General features: G+C 38.6%; 1 protein-coding gene across 2 annotated transcripts in view; it reads left to right on the top strand.

Annotated features, from left to right (window-relative positions):
• smc6 (structural maintenance of chromosomes 6) overlaps positions 1-24,121 on the top strand; it is a 39,025-nt gene that overhangs the window by 593 nt on the left and 14,311 nt on the right. Inside the window, exons 1-17 of one of the 2 annotated variants that reach the window (XM_038299583.1) lie at positions 304-326; positions 2,952-3,105; positions 3,214-3,325; positions 4,324-4,429; positions 6,409-6,545; positions 8,062-8,123; positions 8,202-8,282; positions 8,361-8,462; positions 10,653-10,772; positions 14,679-14,774; positions 14,903-15,049; positions 15,132-15,220; positions 15,301-15,471; positions 15,549-15,727; positions 19,424-19,625; positions 19,709-19,823; positions 19,922-20,082. In XM_038299583.1, coding sequence (XP_038155511.1) covers positions 2,965-3,105; positions 3,214-3,325; positions 4,324-4,429; positions 6,409-6,545; positions 8,062-8,123; positions 8,202-8,282; positions 8,361-8,462; positions 10,653-10,772; positions 14,679-14,774; positions 14,903-15,049; positions 15,132-15,220; positions 15,301-15,471; positions 15,549-15,727; positions 19,424-19,625; positions 19,709-19,823; positions 19,922-20,082 — 2,021 coding nt within the window. In that variant the 5' untranslated portion in view covers positions 304-326; positions 2,952-2,964. Of the gene's footprint in view, positions 1-303; positions 327-2,951; positions 3,106-3,213; positions 3,326-4,323; positions 4,430-6,408; positions 6,546-8,061; positions 8,124-8,201; positions 8,283-8,360; positions 8,463-10,652; positions 10,773-14,678; positions 14,775-14,902; positions 15,050-15,131; positions 15,221-15,300; positions 15,472-15,548; positions 15,728-19,423; positions 19,626-19,708; positions 19,824-19,921; positions 20,083-24,121 lie in introns of those variants that run through there. The other variant, XM_038299582.1, reaches the window with a different exon arrangement.

Raw genomic sequence — 24,121 nt, 5'->3', positions numbered from 1 at the left:
CTTTATGTTTTGGTGTATTTTTTTGTCTAGATCAAAACTTACAATATTTTTTTAAGTAAAGGTTAAAATATAAACGCTTTTCAAGTGAAAGTGATGTATATTAGTGTTAAATCCTGTTTTCTGAGATAATATGAAATCCATTTCCATAATCAATATATAAATTCAACACTTTCCTTCAGATGTGATCTGATTAATAAGCAGATGTATGTAATGTTTTCCACATATGAATCCAGCCGTCCTTTGGAGGCCTGTGAGGTTCAGGAACATGTATGAACACACAGTGTCATAAGGACCAAAGAACCACAGCGGTAAGGTCAGAGTTCAAGTTGGAGTAGCTAAAAGCATCGTCTTGTTACCAAACAGTATAAAAAACTTGGAACATTTCACATATTTTCCAAAAATAAAATGATTTAGGCAGAAAAAGTAACATTATAAGTAAAGTAACAGGTCATATTAATCCCCATAGTAAGTGTGGAGATAATATGTTGATTCACAGTCAAAGGTTTGTAATGAAAGTTGGTGGCGACAGCCGGGTAACGCCACAGTTACTCCACCCGGACGCTTTCATTAAGCTTTTTATTTTCCAAAAATTAGCTCAAACATATATTTATTGAATGCTGCTTTTGTTGAGAACACAAGAGTACAATAACACAATAATATTTATATTTCTAGATAGTTAGATAACTTTTAGTGCATTAAATATTAGGGATGCACGATATAATCGGCCCCCTATCGGTATCGGCCTTAAAACTGAATATCGGACATCGGCCACCCCACCGATATTTAACCCGATATTTGATCAGCTTCTGAGTTTCTAAAGTCTAATAAAAAAAAAAAAAAAATACTACTTCTTCTTCTTCCTCAAAAACTTCTTTTTTACAGACTTAAAAACTTCTAAAGACGAGGGAAAAAATATTGATCCATTAAAATATCCCAATATCTTCCTATGCTGATATATTGCCATTTAAAAACACCATATCAATCTCTTTTACTAATGAAATATTGCTATATGTCATCGTAATGCTACGAAATCCCCCGAAAATTCACGAAATTTTGCCATATTTTTATATGTTGATATATTGACGCGGTATCGATCTATTTTACTAACAAAATCTCACGAGAATTTCCAAAATATCATAATAATAAATTTCACGAGATTTTGAAAGTAAAATAGATCGATACCGCGTTTTTAAAAATCAATTAGATATCAGCATATGAAAATATATTTGAGTATATTATTTTTCAAAGTGTCAGAAATGGATAACAAAACTGCTATTTTCAATGACTACTTATTTTTGTCCAGCTTTAACATCGGTATCGATATCGGTTATCGGCTACATGAGTTTTAAAATATCGGCATATCGGATATCGGCCAAAATCCCAATATCATGCATCCCTATTAAACATATATATATATATATATATATATATATATATATATGAATAACAGTTTAATCCGATGCCAAAATCGATATATCATCCATGCCTAGAAGTACGATTTCAATTCCATCCATCCATCCAAAAAAATATGGACTTGTTGTATTTTAAATATAGCATTGCATTGTTTTTTTCCTGTAAACCTTCTGGTAAACTTGGAAATATATTTTATTGCATGTTGCATTTCCCAGTAAATCTGTTTCACCTTTAAATCTGCAGCTCTCACTATTTCTCTCTGTGCTCTTTTTAAAGAAAATGTATAAACCTCTAATATAATGGTGCCAGAAGCAAAATCTCCAGATATGTAGAAGCTCCGCAGTCTGATTCTGTCTGCACAATAAGAAAACGTGTGTTCATTTAAAACTGTAAATAGGAGTCATGGTCCTCTGAGAAGCCCAGCTTTTACAGAACACAACATTTAAACTGTGTTTTCTCAAACTTCTTGCAATATAATTCTAACTTGTATAAACTTATAGTCTGTTGCTGGGTTTGCTGAGAAGCTCTGTAAGTCTGACGAACAGATTTTTCTCTAATTTTGAACCAGTCCGTCTCCTTTCTTTTACTTAAAGGAAATATATCGAAGCAGCTGCCGGTTAAATTGACTGAGTGCTGCCGTGTGTCTCTCCTTCAACCACGTAGATACTATGAATGTCAGTGAAATGCGACCACAAATCAGATGTCTCAAAGCGACAGATCCGATTATGTTACACCGAGAGGCAAGAAAAACGCTCTGAACACAGATAGCTGCAGCCAACCTCTGTTACCTTAGGTTAAGGTAAATGGTGGGGTTATTGGTGGGGTCTGTCTCCAGGCCAAAGTTGGTGGGTGGGGATATGTCCACACCGGTCCTTCAGAACGTTACGCCTTTGTTCACAGCTACTCATTATGCAAACAAACAAAAAAAAAAAAACATAAAACATATTGTGTCCAAGTCTTCACAGTACTTTTTTTTATTTATTTTATTTTACGACAAAAAACATAAAAACAGAATAATGTTTCAATAAAAAAGAAAATGTGATGGACAACTGCTGAAAAAAACCCCAAGGGGCTTAATGAGTGGCAGTCTCCATTAAAAACTAATATATTTCACCATTTCAGACAAACAACAACATTTCTTTGTATAAAACAATTTAAAATATCTATTTAGACCACAAATCCATATGGAAAATTCAGACAACTTAGCAGCAATTTTACTCTCCGTTTAAACTGTGGATGGAAGAGCGGTCAATGTTTGGTGAAAACTAACAATTACTATTATTCTATCATTGCAGTGGAAATGACATCATCAACCTCTTTCGACATTTTTTCAATGTATAATCTGACTTGCAGATTATCCTGCATCCCTCAAAGTTCCACTTATTCAGTTAAACACACAAATAACATAACATAAGCTTGGTTTACGTAGATACAGAAGGTAGCATTAATGTTCTATTCCTTTATGATGTAATCCACAGCGTGTGAAAATCAATGGAGGTGCTTCCTCCCATCTTGAAACTGATACGCTCTTCTTTCAGTGACCCTTTCAGAATGAGTAAGCGTAAAGCCAGCGTGATCGTTGATGCAGCTACTCTGAAGAGCCGGCGACTGACAGCTGCAGGAGCTGAAAATAATGCAACAGACACAAACCATCAGGGATTACCATCAAACATCTTCACTCCCTCCCTCTCGGTATCTATTTTGTTTGCTCCTTTTCTCTGTAAATCTCTCATTATGTTATTTTTTTTAAACGTTCCATCATGTCGTTAGATGATGACTGATGTTTTCCTCTGTGTTTAGGGGGACATTGGGCTCATTGAAAGCATCTCCTTAAAGAACTTCATGTGCCACCACTCTCTCGGACCGGTTCAGTTTGGGCCCCACGTGAATTTTATTGTGGGGAACAATGGGAGTAAGTAGCCTACATCTAAAACACACTGGTGTGTTCTAGATATTCACACATTCTATAGTTTGAGGAGAGTCCATCTTTGAAGTGAAACAAAACAACAGACATTACACTTAATTAAAGCTTAGTTGTATATCTGAGCTTTAGAACACTTCGTTACCCTGAAGAATCTTATAAGCAGAGATGGGAAGTAACTAAGTACAAATACTTCGTTACTGTACTCAAGTAGATTTTTCTGATATTTTTACTTTACTTTACTACTTATTTTTATGGCGACTTTTTACTTCTACTCCTTACATTTTTACACAAATATCTGTACTTTCTACTCCTTACATTTTAAAAAATTGTCTCGTTACTTTAGTTTTGAATCATTTCAATGGAGTTACCGTTATTATTTTTCACGTCATCAATACCAAATTCAATCTAATTGGATGGGAATCTACGTTGCATTTGACGCACCACTACAAGATGAATCGACAGATTCGGCGGTATTCATTGGCGGCAAATCATTGCAGCTTGGTGCCGGTGGCGTTAGCATAGTAGCATGGACGACGAGATGATTGAAAATGAACACAACGGAGATCTAGTCCTATTGGCAGACATCCATTTAAAATGTAGGCAACGGCATGAAAAAAGTGGTTTCTACTTTTACTTTTATACTTTAAGTAAATTTACAAGCCTGTACTTTGTTACTTTTACTTGAGTAAAGAAGTTTAATCAGTACTTCCACTTTTACCAGAGTATTTTTTAACACAAGTATCTGTACTTTTACTCAAGTACAGAAAGTGAGTACTTTTGCCATCTCTGCTTATAAGTGAGATAGTTTAAAATAAAGCATTATTATGTGTCTATAAGGTGAAAGTTAATTTTAGCTGTAGTAAACATTGGTGATATACAGTTCCTGTCCTCTAGTGTTTCCTGTAGTTCTGTGCATAACGGTGACTGACTCGCTTTACATGCACTGATTCGATACCCTTTATCTGCTTGTGGCGTTTTATTCCCAGGTGGAAAAAGTGCCATTCTGACCGGCTTGATTGTGGGCCTCGGTGGAAAGGCCACTATGACAAACAGAGGGCTGTCACTGAAGGACTTTGTAAAAAGTGGAGAAAAGTAAGCTGGTGGTGAATCCCATTGGTATGGAAGTTAAACTGTGCTGTTGGGATTTAAATTAAAAATGTCACTGAAATATAAATGTTGTATGTTTGTACTTACTCTGTGTTAAAATATATTCAAAAAACATTTTCAACCTAAAAAAAAATCATTTTCACTATATCTATATAGTTGAAATTTTATTTGTTATTTTCAATTCAAGCTAAAAATTCACATTACTATTTCATAGTTAATACATTTTCAGTACCTGTTTTTTTTTTTTTTTTTGACTTTTCAGTGTTAAAAAAAGCAGCATTTAAAAAACTTCAGCCTCTTAAAATTCAAACTCAATATTTTCAGCCTCTTGAGATTCAACTGGCTCAATTTCACCGTGTTCAAGTCGGCGTCTAAATTCAATGTTAAAAGGGAAAGGTTACTTCAGGTCACAGACATTAGCAATGGATTGAGGCGTCCAACACCCAGCCAATCCCGTTACAGTATCTTAGTCACGTGACGGGACATTTCTGCCGCTTATACTGAAGGAAAACCCTTATGCTACGTTCACACCGGACGCAGCAAAAGCAGCAAAATCGCGTCTGCTGCTTCATTTTTGCTGCTTGTACCAGTTAGTTCTGACGCGCAGCTGAAGCAGCTTTGCTGCTCTGGCTGCGCGGTGCAAAAGTGTGTCTGACGAGCGTTGGGCGGAGCTACTCTATCCTTTCTCTGCCTTGCAGCTATATTTGCTGTGATCAGTGGGAATAAAGTAGTTTTATTATGTTTTTAAGTGAGAAAATACACCTGAAAACTTAATCAGTGCAGTCAGTTCATCCAGATTATCATCCTGACTTCTAATACTATTTCTATCGGAGCCGCTCAGACCCCCACATACCGGCGGTGCGCCGACAGTAGGAATCCCTTCAACAGCAGCCTCTGGCCGGGTCGCCTCCTGGCGGTTCACCGCGGCGGCTGGCAGGTGTTTTCCATCTAAATAATCCGATCTGCAGGCAGCAGAATAATAAAAGCGAACATATTCTGCCAGCAGATTTCTGCATTTTAAGTTAATTTATGCGTCAATAAACTGTTTCAGAGGAGCGATCACAGCGCTCTGTATCATCAGCGATGTGTCTCTCTCCCTGCCAGCTCCCAGATCAGCTTCTCCGAGCAGCAAAAGTTAAATTTTTCCATCTCGAGCAGCAGCGCGTTGGTGGCGCGCCATGAGCGTCAGATGCTTAAACACGCCCGACGCGCTGCTTCAGCTGCTCAGATGCGTGGGACCTTTTGCTGCGCCTTGACGTGCGTCAACCATTGACTTTGCATGTAAACTCGCTGCTTCTGTCGTGCCTGCTGCGTCCGGTGTGAATGCAGCAATAGACATATATGTCTATGGGAAAACCAGCATCACGGAGGCGGCGGTCATTCAAGCTAACGCTGACGCATCGGTGAATTTGTTGCAATTGCAACTTGTTGCAATACTACACGTGACTAAGAAACTGTAACGGGATTGGCTGGGTGTTAGTCGCCACAATCCATTGCTAATGTCTGTGACCTGAAGTAACCTTTCCCTTTTAACACTGAATTTAGACGCTGAATTTAACAGTGAAATTAAGGCAGTTGAATCTAAGTTGCTGAAAATATTGAGTTTAAATTTTGAAAGGCTTAACTTATGTTGCTTTTTTTTTTTAACACTGAAAAGTCAAACTGAAAAAAAAAACAGGTACTGAAAATGTATTAACTGTGAAATAGTAATATGAATTTTTAGCTTGAAGTGAAAATAAATGAAATTTCAACTTTATAGATATAGTGACAATTATTTTTTTTTAAGGTTGAAAATGTTTTCTGGATATATTTTAACACAGAAAGATTAAATACAAACATACAATATTTATATTTCAGTGACATTTTTAATTTAAATCCCAGCGACACAGATTTACTTCCATAGATTAGCCTTTCTATAGAAATGCTACAGGTAGAAAGTGATGGAGGTGTGCTATTTTTCTCAGTACTGCAGATGTAACTGTAAAACTGAGAAACAGAGGAGCAGATGCTTACAAAAAGGATCTGTACGGTGACTACATCATTATTGAACAACGCATATCCAGCGATGGATCTCGGACTTACAAACTCAAGAACAAATCAGGTAATTTTTCACAGATACACAGAGGCTGATGCTTTCTATTACATTTATTAACATCAATGAGGCTTGGGTTTATCTTTGGATTAGATTTTTGCATAACTTTAGCCTGATTCCAGCCCCCTGTTGGACTGCAGATACTCTGTATAGTTTTGCACCACCTCCCTGTTTTACAGTAATAAATAGTGATCATTAATTTTATGAATGCAGAAAAGCTCGATTTCTATGATTAAAACTACTGTTTTCCATTAATCTTGGTTCAGGGAAAGTTCATTGGTCTTCCTTTGAGACCGATCTGCAGTTATTGTTAATTTTACTTCAAGAAAAAGCTTTAAATGCTAAATAAAATGTGGTCACAGTAACTGGCAAACCTTAGAGGCTAGAAACAGAGAAAAATTTAGCTCCCTTGCTTTAAAGGTAATTTTAAAGGATGATACATTGCTGTAAAGTAGGGCTGCGCAGTAAACCAACTTGCAGTATCACAAACAAAGGAGGCCTACTTAGGCAATCAGTTACAGTCTACAATGTTTGCTTGTCTATATATTTTTGTTTGTTTAGAAAAAGTTAGGCGGAAACTGGTCAGGGATGCTGGGAAGAGGCTGAAAGTAGAGCTGAAGGAGCTTCAGGACTTTCCAATAACTACTAGCTGTATTCTCAATGCTGTAACAGTCCTTTCTATTCTCCACATGTCTTTGCTAAAATATCAGTAAACTATAGAGAATGTGTTATGGTTTGACAAAACCCTGTTTTAACATTTCGGGCACAATTTCATAGTGAAGGAAACAAGATGTGAAGCGATATTTATATGAAATAAACTGGATTTGATATTCCATTCAATCGGTCATTTAACTCTTTATATCGTTCTGTCTGTAAATAAATCTACTACTGTTTTTATATAACATATTTTATTACACAAAAGTCTTTTATTGTCTGCTTTGTTTCTGATACAATTGGAGCTCAGCGGCTCACTCAGCATTGATAAAGTACCTTTAATCTAATCTAATCTAATCCAGTTGGACTGGATTGGTTTTTTGTAAAGCTCTGTATAATTTGGAGCTGTTTGTTTTCAGTTCAATTCGGTTTAAGTATATAGCGCCAATTCACAACACAAGTCACCTCAAGGTACTTTACAGAAACAATTGAACCGGATCATCCAGTCAAATTGAATCAAAGTTTTCTATCTAAGGAAAACCAGTTGATTGCATTGACTCATTGACTCTTCAGCAATCCCTCACACCAAGCATGCTTGTAGCAACAGTGGAGAGGAAAAACTCCTTTTAAACAGGAAGAAACGTCTTGCAGAGCGGCCATCTAACGAGGCCGCTCACACTAATATTAGTGGCGAAATAGTGCCATATTACAAAAGTTACAGTGATTATATTAAATATGCCTACAAATAACTTATACCAACTTTATAAAAGAAAATGTAGTTATTTGATTGTTCCTGAGCTGGTTACGGTGAGCCGATATCTCTTTTTTCTTTGCTTTTAACAAAGAATCTTATTTATGTTTTGGTATACAGGTCAACTGGTGTCAAACAAAAAGGAAGAGCTGATAGCAGTTTTAGACCACTTTAACATCCAGGTAACAATTAGAAATCTGCTTATTTTAATAGTCTGTGGTTCAAGGTATCAATGAAAGGTTTTATCTTGTGCGTTCCAGTTGGATAACCCAGTATCTATTCTAAGCCAAGAAATGAGCAAACAGTTCCTGCATTCAAAAAATGAGTCGGACAAATATAAGGTACGCTAGCTTCTGTTTTTTAATGGGTCAGCTTTGCTGTTGCCATTTTAAACTAATGCGGCGTCTCATGATTTCTAGTTCTTCATGAAAGCAACTTTACTCGAGCAGATGAAGAGAGATTACATCCACATCAAGCACACTGAAACAATCACAAGACAACAGGTGGAGAGGCAAGAAGAGGTATGATGGATGGATGATGGATGGATGGACTGATGGACTGATGGACTGATGGATGGATGTAGGTATGGACGAATGGATGATGGATTGATGATGGATGGATGATGGATTGATGATGGATGGATGATGGATTGATGATGGATGGATGGATGGATGATGGATGGATAGATGATGGACGGATGGATGGATGGATGGATGGATGGATGGATGGATGGATGGATGGACGGATGGACGGATGGATGGATGGACGGATGGATGGATGATAGAAGGATGGATGGATGGATGGATGGATGGATGGATGATGGATTGATGATGGATGGACTGATGGATGGATGGATGGACTGATGGATGGATGGATGGATGGATGGATGGACGGATGGATGGATGGATGGATGGATGGATGCATGGATGATGGACGGATGGATGGACGGATGGATGGATGGATGAATGGATGATGGATGGATGGATGGATGGATGGATGATGGATTGATGATGGATGGATGGATGGATGATGGATGATGGATGGATGGATGATGGATGATGGATGGATGGATGATGGATGGTTGTGGATGGGTGGGATGATGGATGGATGGATGGATGATGGATGGATGGGTGGATGATGGATGGATGGGTGGATGATGGATGATGGATGGATGGATGGATGGATGATGGATGATGGATGGATGGATGGATGATGGATGATGGTGGATGGATGATGGATGATGGATGGATGGATGGATGGATGATGGATGGATGGGTGGATGATGGATGGATGGGTGGATGATGGATGATGGATGGATGGATGGATGGATGATGGATGATGGATGGATGGATGGATGATGGATGATGGATGGATGGATGATGGATGGATGGATGGATGGATGGATGGATGATGGATGGATGGATGGATGGATGATGGATGGATGGATGGATGGATGGATGATGGATGGATGGATGGATGGATGATGGATGATTGATGGATGGATGGATGGATGGATGATGGATGGATGGATGATGGATGGATGATGGATGGATGGATGATGGATGATGATGGATGGATGGATGGATGGATGGATGGATGGATGATGGATGATGGATGGATGGATGATGGATGGATGGATGGATGGATGATGGATGATGGATGATGGATGGATGGATGATGGATGGATGATGGATGATGGATGGATGGATGGATGGATGGATGATGGATGGATGATGGATGGATGATGGATGGATGATGGATGGATGGATGGATGGATGATTGATGATGGATGGATGGATGATGGATGATGGATGATGGATGGATGGCTTTTCATTGCTCTTAATTATCACTCAAAAATAATATTACAAAATGACTTTATTGTTTATAGATGTGCTAAAATATAATTACTTCAGTCTAGTTTTAGAGATACGCAGCGTTCCCCTTTTAGGAAATGAACTGGATTGTCCTTTTAAAAATAATAATTTTAGCAGGAGTTTTTAGAACAATATAATACATAAGAAATAGATAAATTTGATTTCTTACCTTTGTTAAAACTCAGTCTAAGTTGGTTTATCACACTGCTATAACTTAAATCCAATTAAATTGGTGAGAACAGTATTTACAGCATAGACAGGTTCAATTTATATTTAATTACATGTAGAATCCAATTATGTCCAAAATAATTTAACCCCAGTTTAGCTAATTTAAATCTAATCCTGTCTTACTTTCAAACTTAATGGGTTTGAATTAACTCCTAGTTAGGATTACCTTGTGATTAGATTGAATTATCTGTTTAACCAGCAGCTTCTATCAATTGCTAATCAGGTCAAGTAGACCAAGTCATCTCTGATTGGAGGCTTCATATCAAAGAGAGATAAAAATTAAGTTGTTTATAATCTTCTAACATATATCTGTTCTGTAAGGAGTGTTTGCTCTGTCCGTTAGACCACCTGGTTGGTCTTTAACAGCCAGTCTTCAAATTCACGCCTGTTAGTAGCAGCACTACTTAAAACTGTCAGAGGTTTCCGTTTCCATGTTTTGTTTTTCCGCTCTGCTGTTTCCACTAATTGTTCTCTTGTGAAACACGCTAAAAGATCTGTTTTCAGGGGTGGCTAAGGAATGAATCTGCTGCTAATAAAAGTTCAGCCCTTTAATTATGTTTATATATATATAAAAAACTAGATTGTGTTTATCTTTTGTTTTGTGTTCAGAGCCTCAAGGACCTAAAGCAAGAGTTCCTACAGAAGAAAGAGCGATATGAAAGCTTGTCATCTTTCAGCGATCTGACGGAGACCTTGGAGAACCTGAAGAAAAATATGGCCTGGTGTTTGGTAAGAGCTTATCTTATCTGCTTTTTTAAACTATGGTATTTTTATTTTTTGTTTATTTTTTATTTTTTTAGCTTGTTGCTTGCAATTTCTACATTCATTTCCACATCCAAAATCAAGAGTATTTAACACTTGCATAAAATAGATGAAATGTAAAACAGCAGAGGATTCAAGTTTTTAAGCAGTTAAGTTGTAAGAGATTACATTTACTACACTATTTAGCTGCTGAAATCACTGCATTCTGGGACGCCAATTCACAACTAGATATCGATTGATGAATACTGATTATTGTGATCAGATCCTTCATATGTGCTGCAGGTATTTTTGGGCCAATTATTACAGCTTATATTGCCTTTCCTACTTGCATTTACATGATAAAAATTATTCAACCATAGTAAATGTTACACAAGTTTTAATTAAAGAAAAAAAAAATGTTTACTAATAGTCAAACTGAGCATTAAGGATGGGTAGCAAATAAAGGGAGAGGAAATGTAAACATTTAATATGATCTGAACGTATGGCTGCTGAAGGTTTCCAAACTTTTCCTGCTGGGTTTCCATTTTTTTTTACAAGAAAGTTATTGCAGCCTGCAGTCTCTAACCCTGCTCCAGTTAAATAAATGCTGCAGTAAAATGAAGGACAATGTACTTTAAATCACTAAAACGACCACTTTAAAACGGCAATTATTTCTATTCTGTTATGTCAAAGATTTCAACATAACAGAATAAATAAACACTCTAACTGGGTAAGTTATTTATTTCATTTTTACCATGTCCCCTGCAATCACACCGTGTTACCCTTAGCCCTCTATCTCTATCAACAACTCACCCATCTCAAAGCACTTTACTTAGACATTTCAATCAGATCATACAGTCACATTATTTAAAAAGTTATCAACTGAATGTAGGAAAGACTCCTTTTCTAACAGGAAGAAACCTCAGCAGAGCCAGGCTCAGTGTGAGCTGCTTTCTCCCAAGGAAAGCTGCAGAAAATTAAAACTAACTCAAAAGCTCTGATCTATAAATATTTTCTATGTTAGAAAAGTTAACAGTTAACTAGCTCCTCTGGTAGCTCTGTGGGAAAGAAACGGTAAAGCTGATGAATTCTAAGCCTGTTTTCATGTCAGAAGGGATGAAAGGTAGCAGATATAGTTAGTCACAGTAAAAGCTGAGCCCTGTCTAGGAGAGAAACGGGACTTAACACTAAAAAAACAGGATCTATTCTATCATCGATAATCACTGTTGAGAGAGCAGTTAATATTTTGACAGGCGAGTCTGCATTAAATGTAAAAATGCCACTCTACACTCATCGGCCACTTTATTAGGTACCCCATGCTAGTAACGGGTTGGACCCCCTTTTGCCTTCAGAACTGCCTCAATTCTTGGTGGCATAGATTCAACAAGGTGCTGGAAGCATTCCTCAGGGAGTTTGGTCCATATTGACATGATGGCATCACACAGTTGCCGCAGATTTGTCGGCTGTACATCCATGATGTGAATCTCCCGTTCCACCACATCCCAAAGATGCTCTATTGGATTGAGATCTGGTGACTGTGGAGGCCATTTGAGTACAGTGAACTCATTGTCATGTTCAAGAAACCAGTCTGAGATGATTCCAGCTTTATGACATGGCGCATTATCCTGCTGAAAGTAGCCATCAGAAGTTGGGTACATTGTGGTCATAAAGGGATGGACATGGTCAGCAACAATACTCAGGTAGGCTGTGGCGTTGCAACGATGCTCAATTGGTACCAAGGGGCCCAAAGAGTGCCAAGAAAATATTCCCCACACCATGACAGCACCACCACCAGCCTGAACCGTTGATACAAGGCAGGATGGATCCATGCTTTCATGTTGTAGACGCCAAATTCTGACCCTACCATCCGAATGTTGCAGCAGAAATTGAGACTCATCAGACCAGGCAACGTTTTTCCAATCTTCTATTGTCCAATTTCGATGAGCTTGTGCAAATTGTAGCCTCAGTTTCCTGTTCTTAGCTGAAAGGAGTGGCACCCGGTGTGGTCTTCTGCTGCTGTAGCCCATCTGCCTCAAAGTTCAACGTACTGTGCGTTCAGAGATGCTCTTCTGCCCACCTTGGTTGTAACGGGTGGTTATTTGAGTCACTGTTGCCCTTCTATCAGCTCGAACCAGTCTGGCCATTCTCCTCTGACCTCTGGCATCAACAAGGCATTTCCGCCCACAGAACTGCCGCTCACTGGATGTTTTTTCTTTTTCGGACCATTCTCTGTAAACCCTAGAGATGGTTGTGCGTGAAAATCCCAGTAGATCAGCAGTTTCTGAAATACTCAGACCAGCCCTTCTGGCACCAACAATCATGCCACGTTCAAAGTCACTCAGATCACCTTTCTTCCCCATACTGATGCTCGCTTTGAACTGCAGGAGATTGTCTTGACCATGTCTACATGCCTAAATGCACTGAGTTGCCGCCATGTGATTGGCTGCTTAGAAATTAAGTGTTAACGAGCAGTTGGACAGGTGTACCTAATAAAGTGGCCGGTGAGTGTACATCAGCTGTAGTGGCCTTGAGGGTCCGGCTGTTGACCCCCTGCTAGGGCTATCTGTCAGCCTTTTATCTCCTAGGTCCTTACCCTGACTCACTGACTGTGTTCTGTCTGTGGGAACTTAGGGTCAGACTTTGGTTTTTCTCATTTAGAAGTGAAGAAATTTGCTTTTATAAAATAAAGTTGAGATGCAACTTTCATGGGAAGACATCTGTCCTCTCCATTTTTTTTACCCTTATTAACTTCAGTCGCTTTTCATATTTAAATACCTATGTGATCAACTGGAGGGCTCATTTACCGTTTTTCTGTGTTCCAAGAAGTAACCAAACATCTGTTTGTAATATTTTCCCAAATCCCTTTTTTTCCCCCTCAAGAAATCAAATTTGAATTGAATTGAATTTGCTTTAGTTCTTCATCAGGTAGTCAGTCCCACTTTGTATTTCCAGATAACATCTCATTTGGGTCCTAAAAGTAAATTATCTAAGTAAATATCTTGTCTATCTTATTAGGAAAAAAATAGGCTGGTATTTGTTTGTTTCTCTGTATTTTTCTGAGTGAAATGAAATATAAGGCTGTTTACTCTTGCAAAACCTGCAGACAAACAGAGTCTCTCTGAGCTGTTTTTAAATAAAGAAGAAAGAACCGAATTAGGGGTGAGGAAAAAAATCGATTTGAGCTCAAATCGCGTTTCTCACATTTAAAGATTCAGAATCGATTTTCATTTTCTTTAAAAATGATTTTTTTTGTGGGTGCGGATGTGCCTCATCAGGCACCGTAGTGTTTGGCGAAACCAATGAGCAGCGTGAGCTTTGCACAAGCATGCAGGCGTTAGCCTAGCAGGCTACAGAGTGGCGTCTAGTGTGAGCTACTCTGTTTGTTGCCGCTAAAGTATGGAGGACGAAGAAAAAGAAATTCAACCTCATGCGATTTGCAGAGATTGCAACGATAAAGCCTAAGCCTACCAATGGTGTATTTTACAACAGTTTTATTACCTCCAGTTTAAGTAGCTTGAGTGTAAGCTTCAAAGACATAGTGTTGTATTTGTACAAATTAAAAAATTTGAGCAATATAAATCCGAGACAACATACCTTTCGTGTTTACATTATTGCAGTAGGTAAATAAAACATTTACAATTATAAAGTCTTTATAAATGTTCTCTTCTTTCATGCCAGCGGACCGGAATAGATCCTGAGAATCGTTTTGAATCGTAAATTAATCGTTTCTGCATCGAATCGTTTGGATTTAAAAGAATCGGGAAAAAATCTAATCGTGGGAATCCCACAGATTCACAGCCCTACTCTGAATTATGATGGATGTTTCCTGCTTTTCCCACTGGGCTGATGTTTAACAGGTTGGTGTAAATAACCTGAATGTTTGATTCCCTTTAGGTCAGGGACAAGGAGCAGTCCATAGAGCAGCTGAAGGAGGACATTAAAAAGGAAGAGAAAAACAGAAAGCATGAGCATAACCTGCAGCTCTGTCAGGTACAAAACCATCGATCCCACTTTATTCAAACTTTCCAAGTCTGTTTATTAATGTTTCAAGCATTTATAACCAAATGATCAGGTTGTTCTCAGGGAAGCTTCTGTTCTTTTCTTTTGTCTTCATACAGTCAAAACTAGCAGAAACAGAGAAAAGGCTGCAGGTCATTAAAAAGCGAGCCGATGGTCTGCGAGAGGAGCAGAAGTCCCTCAGAGAGGATAATCTCACCTTCAAGCAGCAAGCAAAGATAACTAACAAAGCTCACAAAGAGCAGGAGGTATGCACTGGATGGGCCCTCTTTGTATAAATGATTGTCTGAGTTCTTAGTGTTTTATTTATACAAGAATTGTGTTTCCTAGCTTGTTTATTTCCGGGCTCTGAATAAACTTAAACAAACAGAGCGAGAGCAGAACCTTCTCCAGGAGAAAATTAACAAGGCCAGAGCAAGGTGTGGAGACGCTCCATTCTTTTATTTATTAGCTGAGATTCATTCGGTCAAACTACATCCCATGTTTGTTTTTCCATCAGTGAGAGGCTGATCAACAGCAAAGACGCCAAACGCTCCAAACGGCGTGCGACTCTGGGGGACCTGAAAGAGCAGCTGGCTGAGCTTCAGAAGACCTGCTCGCAGCTGAATGAAGACATCAAGAAGAAACAGCAGGCTCTCCTGAAAGGAAAAGAAGAGCAAGACAAGCTGAGGTACAAGAAAACCCTTTGTGGTGTCTAACTCACTCCCTGACTGATTATTGACCTCTGTCACCTCTCCTGTTTAACAGGGTTGAAGCAAAGACGGTGCAGTTTGCTTACGAGTCCAAGATGAAGAGAAAGAACCAGCTCCTCGCCAGTCGATCCAACAAGCTCAAGCGCTTTGGAGATAACGTACCCGATCTGATCGCTGCAATTGATGAAGCATTTGCTGCGGGACGTTTTATCAAGAAACCTGTCGGCCCAATAGGTAAAATAATCCTTTTTATGATGTTCTGACTTTATGTTTGCTTTTTGGTGTTTATTACAGTCAATTCCCAAAGATTACAGACCCTAAACACGCTGCCCCAGTGAGGCATTCTTCCCTTTGTCATGTTGAACCCACAAACTTCCAGCTACGTTAGTGAGATTGTGTGTCATAAACTAACATAATGTTTCTGTGGGGGTTTTTTCGGTGGCAAATAAAAAAGTGTGGCGTGTATATGCCCATTTAATCTGATACCTCCTGATATAATCCAGTGCAAACATTTACTAAATGGCCCATCTGGGCAGCTTTGTTTAACAAGCAGCTAAGGAACAAACTGACCGGTCAGGGAGAAAGACGTGGAGACATTTAAAGCAAAATAAGGATGTTAAATAATAACCCAATTAATCCATCGGTGGAAAATAAACCTGTTTAACGGAGGCCATAAGGAGTTTTATTTATACTGTGATGTGTGTCCGAGGAATAACACAGCTACCATTTAGCTGCCATCACAACGGTTCAAGGTAAGTTAGTCTGTAAGGATTGGAAGATTGATGGGATGTAATGCAGGAAAAACACCGTCTGTTTGGTTTGGAGGTCCAGTCCCTCAGATCAAATCATGCTTTAGAAAAGCTCAGACCCCTCAGAATCTTTGGGAAGACGGGAAGATAATTTAGTTTATTGACTCAAGAGCAGAGGTTAGCGGACCAGGGTCCGGACCCACCTGCTGGCTAATCCGGACCCAACCTGATTTAAAACATTTATAAATTTATACAAATGAGCCAATGAGCTGTCAGTCTGAGTTGCTGCTGCTGCTACTTTTAGACACAGCAGGCAAATCTGTGGCAATCATTAACTAGAGAATAGAGACTGTAAAATCTGCCTTCAGCTGACAGAGCGACCCATTTAGAGCAGTAGCTATATTAAAATTGTAAAAAAAATATATATAAACATTTTCCATTTAAATAGGTTTTTCTCTGTCAGTATGCTCTATCCAGAACTCCTCAAGTTTTTAATTTCACCTGGTTTAATTTTGTAAAAAATCTTGTTTAAGGAACCTTAAAGAAGATTCGATTATTATTCGATTAATCAAAAAAATGATTGACAGATAGGCCTGTCACGATAACAAATTTTGCAGAAAGATTAATTGTCTCAAAAATTATTGCGATAAACGATAATATTGTTTGAAGACCTTTTTACTCTGATTTAATGGAAATGACGTAATAATGCATGTGATTTCCTGCCAAAGATAAACACACTTTATTTTCAACAGAACACTTAACACTGGAACTGGTTAACAAAATAAAACGAGAAATAAAAATTAAAAAGATAAAGATAAAGAAGATTAAAAAAAAAGATAAAACCACAGTGAAAAAAAAACCACAGTAAAAATAAAAACGTATGTACAAAATATCACGTTGGTGATATGTACGTTTTCTGGGGAGTTCATCCTGTCTATCAAATGTCTGCAACATTTTTCGAAATGTCGGCTTTTCAACAATATTAAATGGAAGCGTCTCTTTAGCAAATAAATGAACTACGCTGTCTGTGAGCGCGCGTTACTTTGCTCTGTCCTTTTTGTATGCTGCCTGTCGATTAATTGCTTCAGTGATGGTGGACTGTCGCAAACTTGAAGACGCAGACGGGCCACCGCTTGTACTTTTTGTTTCCAGCTGGAGAAACTTTGCTGGGTGGTTGTGCTTTAGCTGCATGTGTAGGTTTGTTGTATTGCTGCTCTCTGTTGCTACTGTTTTATGACAAATGCGACATACTGGCTCGCATAGGTTCAGCGGTTGGCCTCGGTCATTTGGTTTGAATCCGAAATACTCCCACACTGCGGCTGTTGCGCTCGGCTTTGAAACCAGTTCCATTTCTAGCTTTTTCCTCCAACATATGATGTGGGTTTTTTTTTACCTCGCTAACTCCTCTAACTCCTCATGGGGCTCTAAAGCTGCAGAAGCACAAAATGATGCGCGCTGACTACCTGATGCGATGGTCCACTCCTCCTCCCTCTTCAAAAATGAGGAAGAGGAGGGGTCAGTGGATAGCACCACAGTAAAGCTTTTTCATACAGCATCATCAATAGAAGGAGAAAAACACAGGCAGAGACGATATAGCCGATAAATTAAATGACGTGGATAATTTTTATTTATCGTGCGATTAATCGATTTATTGATTATCGCGACAGGCCTATTGACAGATTAATCGATTTTAAAATAATCGTTAGTTTTGACCCTAAATATTACAGAAAACTAATTAAGGATTTTAATTCATTTTGCGATGTTTCAAACACAAACATCTCAGAATCTTATGTGACGGACGGGAACATGACGCCACATAACGGGGAGATGGAAGAAAAATGATTCCCCCCCCCCCCCCCCCCCCCCCCAAATAGGAATCTGAAAAGTGTGGAGCGCATTTATATTCAGAAACTCTTAGGTCAGCGGTCCCCAGCCTTTTTTGCACCAGGGACCGGTAATATGTCAGACAATATTTTCACGGACCGGCCTTTAAAGTGTGGAGGGTAAATATGATCAAATAAAATGATACGACTGGCATAAAAGCAAATACAAACAGCATAAAAATAAAACTCACCATTATGTTGAATTAGTTGGAGCCCTGAGCTTGTTTCTCCGGAACAAGCCGGTCCCATCTAGGCGTAATCGTAGACAATGACAGACGAAGTGTGCTCCTGATGTCCAGTCTGCTCCGTAGCTTTGCTTTGGTCGATGTAACCGCAGAAAATCCCGCTTCACAAAGATAGGATGTTATAGATAGGATGAGTCTTGACCTGAATTAACCTGTGTCAAGAGGCAAAGATGCACCGACTCATGTAATTGGAAGAAAATACCACTTTTTTTTTTATATTTTTCAAAAATAAAACATCACTCAGACTCTGATCGTCAATAAATTATATATATATATATTTTTTCTGTGTGACCCGGTACCAAATGACCAACGGACCGGTACCGGTCCGCGGCCCGGTGGTTGGGAACCGCTGTCTTAGTGAATAATAAGTCTGTACAGTTCACTATAATTTACTGCTACGAGTCTTTCAGTTGATTTTTTTACCAGTCAGGGTTAACTGTTTTTTATTTGGAAGATCATCAGCTTAATCTAAATATGATTGAACCGTGTGATCATTACAGATTCATATTATTAAGGTCTGGACTTTGATTTATACATTCTAACGGATGAAGATGCTTTGTTTTAAAAGTGTTAAAGCTCATTGTCGTTCCAGCAGATGAACCTATAACCCAGATTCAGAGTTTTCCTCAATTATTGCCCAGTTTCCGGCTCAAAAAAGTTCACATCAACTCTGACCCACTTCTATGTCCCCGTTTAAGATAAAGTTGCCACTACTGTGGTGTTTTCCTTGGTCTTCATTATGTTGAGACTGCATGTTACACAGATGCATTTCATTACCAGTTGCTTAGCTTCTAAAGACAATTGATAACAGTGAAGTTAAGGGTTCTCAGTGCTGATGCACACCACATTTAGCAGTCTTAGTAATTGAAAATATGTATATATAATATAAACCCTGGTATTATTTTCACTATTAGATTACATAGTGTTGGTCTGTGGCATAAATAATACTCATATGAAAGATGCATCTAAGTCTGTGGCTTTGTAAAATAATCCTAATCCCTTTTTTAACATTTCTACACAACAGTGCTAACTTGAGTCTGTATTTGGATGCAGGGGCGTGCATCAGCATGAAGGACCCCTCTCTGGCTGTGGCTGTGGAGTGCTGTCTGCGGAGCTTTATGAAGGCCTTCTGCTGTGACAACTACAAAGACGAGTCGGTCCTGCAGGGGCTGATGTCTCGCTTTTACCCTAAAGGCAACAGACCACAGATCATTGTGAGCTCCTTCTCTGATAAACTCTACAACGTTCACGGACGGTAGGATATTGATTTCGTTTTTGAGGTTTGTATTTGTTTAATGCAGCCTGTTTGATTATAATGTTCTTTTCTAATATTTACAGAAAGGCATGTCGTCCAGATTACCAAACCGTGTTGGACACGATCACAGCAACAACTCCGGTCATCTTAAACTCCCTGGTTGATATGAGGGGGATAGAAACCATTCTCATAATCAAAGTTAGCATCTTTCTGAGTCCCTTTTTTAATTCAGTGTGTCTGAGTTTTTTTGTTTCTCCACCTTCTGCTTTATAATACGTGTTGATGTGTGCTTTCAGGAAAAAGACAAGGCGAGGAAGATCATGCAGAGAGGGCGGCCTCCAAAAAACTGCCGTGAAGCCTTCACAGCAGAGGGAGATCAGGTGTTCCCAAACCGCTACTATACCTCTGAATTCAGCATGGCCAAGTACCTCAGCGGGGATATCGAGGCCGAAATACAGTGAGTGCTGTGAGCTGTATTCATTCCAGAGGGCATCCATAGGGTACTTTTTATTCCTCCAGATCTTAAAGGCACACTATGCAACATTTTTCAGTTAATTAATGTGTTCCATAACGTTATGGATGATTAAATGAGTCATTTCAGGTTGAACAAAGGTTTTCTCGGCCGCCCTGGTGGTCTGTGGGGGAAATACCGCACTTGCAATTGCAGGAGCACCGACCCGCACCCACAGGCTCAGAAGTCTCGCGAGAGTCAGTCTTGCTTTACGGCGAGAACTGCTACACGCCCCCAGTTAAAAGCACGCTCGTTGCTAGCACAGTAGCGATCTTTGTGCAGTGCTGCTTTCACACCGGACGCAGCAAAAGCAGCAAAATCGCATCTGCTGCTTCATTTTTGCTGCTTGTACCAGTTAGTTCTGACGCGCGGCTGAAGCAGCTTTGCTGCTCTGGCTGCGCGGTGCAAAAGTGTGTCTGACGCGCGTTGGGCGGATCTTCACTATCCTTTCTCTGCCTTGCAGCTATATTTGCTGTATTGCTTTATTATCAGTGGGAATAAAGTAGTTTTAATGTGTTTTTAAGTGAGAAATTACACCTGAAAACGTAATCAGTGCCGTCAGTTCATTCAGATGAACTGACGGCACTGAACTGCTTCAGCTGCTTAGACGCGCTGCGCCTGCTGCTCAAAACGCACCGCAGGACCTTTTGCTGCGCCTTGACGCGCGTCAACCATTGACTTTGCATGTAATCTCACTGCTTCTGTCGCGCCTGCTGCGTCCAGTGTGAACGCAGCAGTCATTTGTTGCGTTCGCCTGTCTGCTAAGCTCAAAAAAACCGCGCCTGGCTTGACGGAGAAACCAGGAGAACAGCTGTGCATATTTACGACAGTGCACTTTTACTTTCGCCCTCTGGGGGGAGCCTCGCTGGAAAATCAACACCGGTTGCATAGTGTACCTTTAATATACTGGAACCATTTATTCACCTTAGCTGTTTATTTGTTTTCAGTGTTGGGTTTCAAACTGTTCTCTGGCTCAGAGCGACTCCTCCTTCAGGAGATCTGCTGCAATCTGAGGACACAGACCTCTGCAGAAGAGTCTAGCATGATTTAACCCTTTATAGGGCGCTCAGTGAAATACTTTGAAATTCTAAATGTCAAGTCAAGTGTCATTGGAGGACAGGGCAAGCCCTTATTAATTATAAAAAAAATATATATATATTTTAATGGCAAAAATCAAAGCTAATGTAATGTTACTATAATGCGTAATTTACCCTAAATATGACTAAAAAATAAGAAAATAAATTATAAATACAAATTTTTATAAATTTACAAAAAAGGAGTAAATACAAAAATAAAGTCTTAAATAAATGGAGAAATATGAGAAACAAACCAAATGATCATTTTTCCTGACAAAACATAGGTATGAATTTATGTTTTATTAATGTATATACATGTATTTATTAATATTTATATTAAATGATGTATTAATTTAGACATTTTTATATACATTTATTTGTTTTTCATATTTATTTTTGGTTTGGATTGCAGACTCTGCAGACGTTTGTTGAAAAGTGATGTTTAAATCGAAATTAGCAGAGATGCTAACTTTAACGATTGTAAGGGAACCAAACTTAAATAAGGACAAAAGATGTAAAAAAAAAAAAAAAGTAATTTAATAGTGTCAAAAATATTTAACCAAGGCTCAAAAGCAATACAAAATAGCTTAAATAATAAATAATCTGGATTTTGGGCCCAAATTAGCTGAGGTCAACTGAACAGGAACTAACTGATAAAGAGCAGAGGCTGCTTAAATAGGGGTGGAATAAGCTCAACTCGCTACATGAGGGAGGCACAATATAACAGAGAAGCAATAAAATAATTAAAAAATCCATACAAAACTAAAACGTAAATACAAATAACTGTTTAACTTAGCATAATGAATTGAATATTAAGTTGATAAATAACTCAAGTAAACTTCCCCCCTCAGTTCTTGTAAATTGGTTTGTTCCTGACTGCTTCCTCCTCCAGCTGATCTGCATGAAACTATTCAAACTTTGTGGTGGAGGTAGAAGGATCCACCACAACGATAAAGGGTTAAAAAAAACATGAAACGAGTCTAGTGAATGAATTACCATAGATTGTTTAGAAGCCATGCTCTACTTCATCAAAGGTGTGGATATGTGTTGGTAAAAAAAGTTTTTAATTATCAGTGTGACTCCCGGAAGAAAGAAAAGGGGGAAAAAAAGACGGCTAAATATAAAAGGTTTATATTTAGCCGTCTAAAGACATAATTTATGAACATTTCATAACCGTTAAGCTCCAGAAGTTAATTAAAGCAGACTTTAATTCAGAGGATGTTGGTCATAATCCAAAATCATTAATGTTTAAAGTCTGTGAGATGAGTCTCGTAGGAGGAAATCTTATTTCATTGCAGTGACTTTTAACTATTTCCTCATTTTGAAAGCTATCCTCACATTTCTGCATAATTTTACCCTGAGTAATTTCATTTCCCTGAATCCACACTTTTTTGAATCATAGATTTTGGGATCTTAATTATCAAGGATTGTGTGCAATCTATAGTAAAAGAGGTCACATGGCCAAAATCCCGAAATGGCGAACACAAAAGATATTTAAGATTTATTAAACCAGGCGCACGCACAAAACCAGGCTAATTTTCAGCTCTACCCGCCCATATTTAACAGTATGAGGTGAATTTAAATAAGCCAGCTGATCGATGTTATTTTATGGTTACCAATGGCAACCATAGCAAAGAGAGCAAAAACAAAAAAAAAGCTCAACCAAGGCAGAAATAAAGGTGTGAGAGAATTAAAATAAATTTGATTTGTAGCCACAGTAGAGGCCTTACAAATACAAAAAGTTTTATAAAGTGTAAGAGAGTTTGATGTGTGGAATGATCCTAATAACAATAATAGATTGTTCATTGCACTGGCTGTTTATATCAGCGGTATGGATCAATTTAATGAATAATTCTGTTCATAAAAGTGGCTTCAGTCACAAAGTTAATTAATTGCTGATTATGTTTAACACATGTGAGGGAATTTGAGCTCATAAGAGCCGGTTTCCAGAAATCCCAGAGTGGTAACAGCTGTAATTGGAGAAAAAGACCCAAAAAATGGCATAAGATTTAATATGTGCAAGAAAGGGTAGTTTTTCAGATGTTTAATAAAATGCCTTTGGCTTCAGGCCACGTCCATTGTTCACCGCTATTAAATATATTACTTATATAATCCTTTAATTGTATAAATATATATTAAATTCTACCATAGACTGCTGGCTATCCAAATTTAATTGCATCCTCCCCTTTTTTTAAACTGGAGCTATGTGCACCGACCTTCTTTTATTTAACAAGCTTCATATTAAATCGCTTTAAATGTCTGAGAAGAATTATTCTGCAATCCAGCTTCAATTGCCTACCTCACCGTCCGCTTCACCTTTTTCCTCTTTCCTCGTAAATGCACATAAACCACTCTGTATGGGTGCACAATGGGGGGGCCGCAAGTTTGTTCTGGATCGCAACCTTTAGGTGGAAAGTGGAATGCTTACATTTTTTAAATGTTTATTCCCCATATTGTTGGCAGGATATGGGTTTGTCCTTCAGTCTTTGCTTGTCTGGCATTGTAGTTTCTTAGTATGGCTACCTGCTGAACTGAAGGCATCAAGCTTCACAGACACAGCTGCACTTGTGCCCACGGTGGAAATGCGCTTAAAGCCACACAGGAGGGAAGAGAGAGTTACTGCGACCACACAGATCTGAGCATGCTGATTATAAAAAAAGCTGATTCCAAATTAGGCAAATTGTAGTTTCCACATCCTGATTCTATAGTCAACAGGAACATGTTATGGGTAGGAAATGACACATTCAGATAGACCCCAAGTAAGCACTTTTCTACACAACAGTTAAATCCTGTGACAGTGAAAGGTTAGCTTTCAAAGTCATGAAAACAACGAACCCCTGGAGGGAAACATGTACATGCTTGTGGTTGGTGCAGAGGAAATTAAAACCAAATTGCCTTGAAAAATCTGA

Source organism: Cyprinodon tularosa, unplaced genomic scaffold (assembly GCF_016077235.1).
Source record: "Cyprinodon tularosa strain WSP-4 unplaced genomic scaffold, ASM1607723v1 ctg430, whole genome shotgun sequence".
Taxonomy (NCBI): domain Eukaryota; kingdom Metazoa; phylum Chordata; class Actinopteri; order Cyprinodontiformes; family Cyprinodontidae; genus Cyprinodon; species Cyprinodon tularosa.
This window is presented reverse-complemented; position numbering and strand designations above follow the sequence as displayed.